The sequence below is a fragment of the Telmatherina bonti genome (genome assembly GCF_933228915.1).
Source record: "Telmatherina bonti genome assembly, chromosome: 20".
In the NCBI taxonomy this organism is placed as follows: Eukaryota; Metazoa; Chordata; class Actinopteri; order Atheriniformes; family Telmatherinidae; genus Telmatherina; species Telmatherina bonti.
In genome coordinates, this window is record NC_136618.1 from 20,493,591 (window position 1) to 20,502,509 (window position 8,919).

Genomic DNA, 8,919 nt, shown 5'->3' on the forward strand with positions numbered 1-8,919 from the left:
GTCCTAAAGTGGTATAAATAAGAAAAAAAACAAAACTTGTGGAGTATTCCCTGTCTTCTATCGCTTGTGTACATCTTTCCTCAGCTGATTGGACATCATCCCACCTGGTCAGTTAGAGTCTGAGCTGTGTTTGAAGTCTGGATGAGCCCGGTCTGTTATCTCTGCTCAGAGGTGGGGGCAACATTGTGTTCTGTTAATGAGGCTACATTAAGCCTGTCTACACCAGGGGGCATGTAATCCTCTCAGCGGGCCTGACGTAGGGCCGGGTCGGGCAGGGTGCTATTTACATGGGGTGTGTGGAGGCTCGCACTTGGGGAACCTGCAGGTCTCAGTCTACTCCTCAAACATGTGATTAAGGAGTGGAGGTGGAAGGAGGCCACCGCATAGAATGATGTCTGAGACCTGACAGAGTGTATCTTGATGCTGGCCTGCTGTGCCCATACAATACAAGACAATGCAACACAGTCCCTCGCTGCGAAGATCACGGTCACCTGAGACAACAATATTATATCCTCTTCGCACCTTTATGAAACAATGCAAGCTGTTTATGAATGAGCCACTGTAAGGAAAGTCAGTGGGATGGCACTGAAGCTAAGCTGGAATACAGTGCTTCATTATCAAAGGTTGAGACAAGAGAAACTGCAAGGCAGGGAGCCTGCAGTTTCCCACATCTTTCCTATGTGCTAAAGAAAAGAAAATCTTTAAGGTTATAAAAGCCTTCAACTCCATTTGCTTGTCCTTAATGGAAGGAAAGGAGGGTCTAAAAAGTAATCTGCTGTTGTGGCCTCCTCATTTGAAAAAAAGAGAAAAACCTCAGTCCACAAACACAGCACACTTCAGCTGGTGAGCATAGCCAGTCCAAACATTATCCAAAGCTGCCAAGATCCATGTAAATCCTGCTGCACTGAACTCCTGAAAGTCCTTGGTGCACAGCTCTACCTGTGCCAGCTCTTCCCTCACTGATCCAAAGTGAGGGAGAGGAGCGTCCCCATATATGAGTTCTGTCCAATACAATGGCACATTGTGATCAAAAAACAGAGAACAATCCCTATTCTCAAACCACAGGGCCAATTGAGCTGCAGCACTCTGCTTGTTTAGCTTTGAGACAATGCACTGATACCCTGCTGTCATCTCATAGATTAAAGGTCATTACAGAGCTTGTCCAGACCATTTACAGAAATAATTCAGCACATCAAAGTTCTGATGAATTTAGGTGCCAAGTATTTAAATGTGCAAAAGAGCCATTCCTTTCTCATGCACACACACACACACAGTAACACACACTCGCATGTTGTCTGAAATTTAGAGTTCTCAAATCACTCAATTCAGTATGGGTCAGCCGAAACCAACGTTGTTGTATTCACGCTGAGTCGTTCAAATAACTGATTAAATCCATTAGCGCTTCTCACCGCGCACTGGCGCGTGCGTCACGTTTAACACCGTGGATGTGGATTCGGGCTATAAATCTGACAACTTGTGAAACAACGACATACAGAAACGCCAGCCCACCCCTAATACTAACAAAGTGTAGACAACTTGTTCATTTCGAAGAATAATTCATATGGTGCGAGACTTTTTTTTTTTTTTTTAAACTTTTTTTTTTTATTTTCTTCCCATCAGAGCCTTGGCGAGAAGGACACAGACAATTTCTATGCCAAAAAAAAAAAAAAAAAAAAGAATGGAGGAAGTTAAAAGAACACCTTTATTAACCTGAATTTTCATCAAGATAATTAACTCTATTAATCCTGACGAAAAAATCCTGGAATTTAAATAAAATCCTAAATTCTCCGTGTGGACAGGACTATACTCATATGAACCTGTTTTCTGCGACATGCATAAAACTTCTTTAATCTGGATTAGACTACTATCCTTCATTCTGTGTGTATTAGCCCTCTTCCCTCTTAAACTCACAGTATTTGCAATTTAAAGAGCCAAGCGACTCATCTGCAGGGACCAAGCGATGCAGGTGCAGCTCTCCGTCCGCCCATGCTGCTGGTTTAACGTTGACGCAGCCTTCATAATGGAATCTGTTGTTTGTTTAATGTTTGTCTTCAGCATTTAAGACAGATGTTCATTGACACTATACAGGTGCAGCTGCAGCTATAATGGGATCCTGTTGTGTTATGCGTCCGCATTTTCTGATGGAAGGATCCAAATAAGAATGTAAGAAATCACATAAATATTTCTACTTTATGCCAGATTTTCATTTTTTTTCAATCGCTTCTGTTACACGATTTTACTTTTTGTTCGTTTGAAGAGAGAAAGAGAGGGGGGGGGGAAAATCTAAATATCTTCTTGAAAAACCATAAAATTCAAGCATCTTGCTAAAATTTCATTCTGGAGCGACCATCTTTATTTGTTGTCTGTTGGATTTCAAAGCCTGCTGTGTCATTTATCCTAATCTTTCCCTTGGAATTGATAAACGTGACAAAGTTATTTTTCTGTTTTGATGACGTGAAGGCATGAGCTCATCATGCAGACCCCCCCCCCCCCCCCCCCCCCCCCCTTAAGTTTTTTTCCTCCCTATGGTACAAATATTTGCTTGCGGTAATCGTGTAATAAATATGCCTTGATCATGTTTGTTTCGGTCCTGTAAAATGTGCTTTGATAAAGACAGTGATGGCTGATAAGAGCTGAGAGCCACAATGTAATCAGTAACCAGCTACGTGCAGAAAACTTTGTTGTTCTCCCATCAGTTCCCTCCCAGCCTCTGACGTCCTATTGATTATCCACTGCAAAAGGTAAATGTGTAGGTTTTGTTTTCAAGGAAAAAAAAATATTAATGTTTTAATATCAACTTTTAAAGTGTAAATTTATTAGATGAGATTAAAAAAATGAAGTTAAATGTCTTTGAATTTAAAAGTTTTAATCAGCTTTAGGGCAAAGTCCTCACGAAAAAGTGAAGAATAAAACCATATGCATTTGTTTGAAACTTTAATCGTGGTTATTAGAAAAGTAAAACATCAAAAAATAAATAAAGTAAAGGAATATCTTGGAAAGTTTGTAGAGATTAAAGTCACAAAAAGAAGAATTTAGTCGCGAACTGATGCGCACTTCATTCTGCAGAAATGTGATGTGTTGCGGTTTGTGTTGCTTAATTCAAGATAAAAATGGCTTTTTATGTCTAAACAAAAGCCCAATTGTGAAGTTTATTACAGTTTCAAGACTCAGATCTGAAGTTTCGTGGGGTCGTAATTGATTGGAGGGTTCAAATGGGCCTATCACCGACCTGAGAAAAATACCTGGCGTTCACACCTTAAATCCACTCCTCCTGGCCTCCTATTGGTGGAGCGGCCTGATATATCCATTACTCTGCATCACTGGGAGAATGACAGCGGCCTGCAGCGGTGCAAAAACTCCAACAATACCGTCGGTAACCATGCGTTTCAGCCAAGACGCCGCTAACTTCCAGCTTTGCGCAAACATGTTGGAAAGCGAGGACCCCGCCTCCGCAGACGGGGAGCAGATGAGTGAACTTCGGTCCCCCAGTTTGGGGCCTTCCAGCCCGCTTTCTGTGAACTCGGACTCCAGCTGCACCAGTCCTGAAGCCAAGTCCGCTTCAACGCAGCAGAGGGTCAGGAGGCCCTTGAACGCCTTCATCATTTGGACCAAAGAGGAGCGCAGGCGCCTGGCGCAGCTCAACCCAGACCTGGAGAACACGGATCTAAGCAAAATACTAGGTAATCGATTGTTTTAGGAAGTTTTAATATCAGTTTAAAAAGACTACAGGAGATAATAGCAAGAATTCTCTCATCTAAGGAATTATTACTATCATAGCTGTGAGAGCTCAGCTTCACGTTTCACTTACAGCCTGCAGTAGCCACATTCTTGACCCAGTTGCAGTGGCTTTCAAAGGTCAGTATTACCAAATCAGTCAATGCACAGATCACTCACAACTTTGTGTTCCTGTAGGAAAAACCTGGAAGGCCATGTCTTTGGCTGAGAAGCGTCCATACATGCAGGAGGCTGAACGTCTCAGGATCCAGCACACCATTGACTTCCCTCATTACAAGTACAGACCCCGCCGGAGGAAGCAGCTGAAGAAGAGCGCCAAGCCTCAAACTCCAGAAGGTTCTCCTCTATGCAGCCCAGGCTTCAGCATGCCTTACAACTTCACCTACTTTCTCCAGAACCAGCAGCAGACTCTCCAAAATTCACCCCCTTTCCCTCATGTCTCACTGCATAGCAGCTACACAAACCTCAAAGTCTTCCCAGACCCAGCAGCAGCAAGCTCTTTTTCAAACAACTCTGGCTTATACTCAAAGCCCCCTGCATATCAAGCAGAACCTCAGGTGTATTTTGGCTCTCAGAGCAGCCATATGTCGTATGGTTTCTCATCTTCAGCTGGTACGCTTGTGGAACAGGGGGAGTCTAAGGTCTATGGGGTATCGCAGTGCACCACTGGGCCTTCACTGGAGTTTTACCTGGAGCAGGTTCAGTTGGACATGCTTTACGATCTTGACCGCAGTGAGTTTGAACAATACCTGGGTCCTACTGCTCACAGGCCTGAATCAGCAGATCCCAGCAGTTATCATCAGCAGAGCAGCCACAGAGGGGGACGCTCACTGTCATGAAGCTACCCAGAGAGGTGTATTTATTTAAATTATTCCAGTGTACTTCATTATGTTACTGCTGAAAGTTTTCTGTATGTGTGTTTTAGTTGTATGGATACATCTGCTCTAAAATAATGACTGTCTGGCAGTGTTATAATTGTGTAATAAAGGATCAATAAATAACTCTTACTTAACTTCTCGCGCTCATCTTATTATTAACCAACATTTTCAAATGAAAAATATGTAACTGTGATGCAGATTTTAGAATAAGTATATATCATGAATAGAAACGGCAAAGTGCAAAAGAAAAAAGATTAAAGAGCAAAAATTCAGAAACCCACTTTTCTAACAAATATTGGAATTCTCCTTAACTAGAGAAAACTACAGATGTACTGACTCATGCTTTGTTAACATATATGATATCCTTGACAACTGTGTTTTTAAAATCTCAGATGTGTTTTTTAACCTGTAATATAACTGACTAAATGACCATATGCAAATAAACTAGTCAAAAAAAAATCCACAATGAAGTCCAACTTTACAAACACAGAGGTCAATTTCTTATTGATCCCATCTAAAGTAATCAAACTTTGCCTTGCGTAAAAGGTTGCAACACCTTAAATTCTTCCTGTTGCTTCCTGCTGATACTTCCACAGTAATCAGATATCATTTAAGGAAGTTTTCGTACAAGTATAAGAATTTACAAAGGAGTTTAAAAAGAAAAACCCTAAACAGATGCCTGGGTGCCGAAACATAGCAGTTCAATGCTCTTTTGATGGGAGAGACTAATTTGTATTAAGAAAGTATATATTATTACTACAATTAACACAGAAATTATTTTATGGCTTCACAGAATCAAAGCTGCTGATAAAGGCTGCCCATTATCAGAAATCTAAATAGGAAGTGTCTATGTTGTGTAAAGAGTAACCAGGAGCGTTTAACACATATACAGGCAAACTTATACATTTTACATGTGTAGGAAATGGAGAAAGGTGATCATAACATCACATGACATCTCCTGCAGCCTAACCCTATGACAGGGCAGCTAAAAGGATGGATATGACCAAGCCAGTCCTTGTTCTAGGCTTTTAAACTGAAAGGCTTTAGACAAATATTAAAGGTAGAGAGGATCTCCACTTAACAAACCCAAACAGGGAGCTGGTTCTGATGGCTGAAGGTTCTGCCTCTCCTTCTTCTTTCAGACACTCTAGGAAAAACAAGCAACCCTGCAGGAGTGCTCTGTTGGGAAATCATAAAACTATTAGATGTTTAATAAATAACAGCTTAATATGCAAGGAAAGGAATTTAAATTCCATCCTGGGCTTAACAAAAAGCCGATGAAGACAAGCTAAAATTGGAGATATTAATGATGCTCCAGCTGATTTCCATAAGAACCCTTCCTGCAGCATTTTGGATGCTTTTCAGAGCAAGTTTTGGAACAACTAAATAATAAGGAATAAGGAACAATAAGGAATTGCAGGAGTCCAATCTTGAAGTGATGAATGCAAATCTGTCACTCTGAGATGAGCTGTTTCTAATTTTGGTAGTATTGCATAAGTGAAAGAAGGCGGTTCTACAAACTTATTTTATATGTGAGTCAAAGGACAAACCCGAGTCAAAAATAACTCCAAGGTTCATCACTGTTACTGGAAGCCAAGGTAATCTGGCTTAGAATGTCATCGAGAGTCATTAGACAGCTACAATGTCTTCCTGAGGCACTCAGGTCCAAAGAAAACAACTTCAGTCTTGCCTGACTTCAGAAGGAAGAAGGTGTACAGGATGTCTACTGTAATAGGTAAAGTGCAAGAAAACAATCTGACATATGCATGAACTAGAAAACAGCTTTTACAAAGGTGGCCACTGGAATGGCTACTGGGGGGAAAGGTAATGACATTTATGTTTACATTTAGAAACCAAAGTTACCCTTTGCTTAATGTGTTTCAGTTGGTGTTACTTGTTTTTTGTGCTGATATTTGACTTTTTAAAGATATTTTTTAAATAATTCTGCTTCAAGCAGAAGGCATTCACCTGAAATTTGAACATTAAAGCCACCAGTGAATAATATTTGTATTGTGCCCCTTTGAATTTCTTGGATTATTCCCCTTCAACTTGACTGTACAAGGAACTAATACAGTGAAGATGACAGTGAAGATACACAGAGTAAAAGCTACTCATCTTTTCTTACAGTATGAGTTCTACACTGAGGCATTTTTATTTTTAAGACAAATGATAATATTTCAAATGATTTGAAATATCTGTTACATTAAACAATGTCAGAGCTATACTACCCGGCCCCTTGGCGAACTGTTGACACCATTTTATCTACATCCATGTCTCTCTTGGCTGAGCGAGGGAAGCATTGCGGGCGCCAGGCACATAAACTTCCCAACTTCCTGTTTCATTTTAAAACATCTCACAAAGGCTCTAAAAATATGCCCCAAAATCCACATATCTCCAAACTCATTCGACTTTGGCTGCCAAATGTTTACCCATTTAGGAGAATGTTTACTTCCCCATCCCATATTTTGTATGTCAAAGCCACAAAGTTGAACTCTGGATGGATGTGAGTAGGCAAGAAAAATTCACAAGTAAGAAAAGAAACTGCATTATCTGCGTTTTTCTCACAGCATTCTTTTCATCTGACCACACAGGTTTGATCTATGTCACATGGTGGTTAAGATGTGCTGCACATATGATATAAAATAACTTTTGTATCTGCACATATATAGGAAGAAGAATAAATTTGAAATAACAATAATTAAACCAGGGACAAACTGATCCACCTCTTCGAATAAGACTGCATCTGGAATTATGGTTGTTCAAATATTAGTGATAGTATAAATGCTGATTTCTCATCTGTAACTACATGTTAATTATTTTGTTGCTATATTGACCATGTTATAACTGTATAGAATTGTGCCTTTCATATGGACCAGTAGGTATCTTATGAGCCTACTGGTTCATCAATGAATAGGTATGTTATTGGGCCACCTGGACACATAAACAAAATGATGAGAAGAAATATACGTACCATAGGCATATACATTTTTTTTGCTTCATGTAACATAATTAAGGAAACTCATTTTCATGACTAAAACCTAACCAAGAGATTGTGTTGCCTGACCTGAGCAGTGACGCTTTAACAGAGAGTAAAAGTTAAATAAAACAGTGGATCAATTATGAAAAAAAAAAAAAAAGAGAAGAACCAGTTGCTGCATTTGCAACATGTGCTGGACTGGATTTCAAAAGTTCTTCCTCCTGATGTGGATTTAGTTGTTTGGTTAAGTAAAGTCTTCATAATGATGGTTGCTTAGTTGATATGAATGAAAAAGGATCCTGCTTGTAGGTACAATAATCACCTGCTGGTCTATATCTATGTGGAGAATGTACAGTGATAACACCCATAGAACAGTCTGATTAGCCTTTGTGGCCAACGCTTTTTTCTTTTTTTTTTTTTTAACAATACCCTAACCCTCACACATTAATGCCACAATGATTATGCTCAGACTGCAGCTCAATACACAGCACACCTGAGGTTTTTCATTTTCTCACACACTTAAAGAGAGGTGGAGTTATCCTGTAAACTGAGTCACAAGATGAAATGTGTTTTACCAATCAGCAGGACAGACACCCAGCTTGGAAATGTATCGGCAGAGGGAAGCTTTGTGAGTCAGTGAAATGGAAATCAGATCTTCAAGAAGTTAGAAGGAAGGGGATGAGCACAGAGGCTGAAAGAGGGATGAGCGAGCAGAGGAGCTGATAGGAAAGTGAAAACCTGCTGCAGCTCAACGCCACCTGAATGAACGGAAGAAATCTGACGTCAGTTCGAATCCCATGACAGCACTACAGAAAACACAGTAATGTGAAATGCAGAAAAAAACCAACAACATGATGCAGAAGATTCGTGGCAACGCAACAATAAAATCAAACCTGTTTTTTTGTTCTTGTCTGTTCATATCTTGAGCTCAAAGCTGGCGGTTGTTTTTTCTCAAGTTTCAGCCCCGCTGCAGCATTTTATGACCAGATGCAGGAACTTCCTGAAGGAAAAACAACTGGATGATATCAGAAGTTCAGGTGAAAATGCCATCAACAATAAACAACAGTGGAAAGGGCAGCTGGAACAGTCAGAGATATTTTTGTTAAAGTTTTTAAGCATTCCATACAGCTACATGATTTTAGCGATCTTCTGCTTAAGCATAAAATGTAGCATTTGTGATTTTAATTAAACTCACTTTTAAATCATAAGTAAAAAGTTTATATTATGTACAACACGTTTACATCCTCCATACATTACATACATTAATGCATGTAACAGAACTATGCTGGAAGCTGAAAGAAGGATACTTTGGCTTATCAGCTATGAATA

At 39.9% G+C, this 8,919-nt stretch overlaps 1 protein-coding gene across 1 annotated transcript; it reads left to right on the plus strand.

The window, feature by feature from the left end:
• Positions 1–3,379: 3,379 nt before the first annotated feature.
• sox32 (SRY-box transcription factor 32) lies at positions 3,380–4,574 on the plus strand (the record flags this gene model as incomplete). Its single annotated transcript, XM_079259499.1, has 2 exons — positions 3,380–3,680; positions 3,913–4,574. 2 exons carry the CDS (start codon positions 3,380–3,382, stop codon positions 4,572–4,574), a joined length of 963 nt encoding a protein of 320 aa, XP_079115625.1.
• Positions 4,575–8,919: the final 4,345 nt, after the last annotated feature.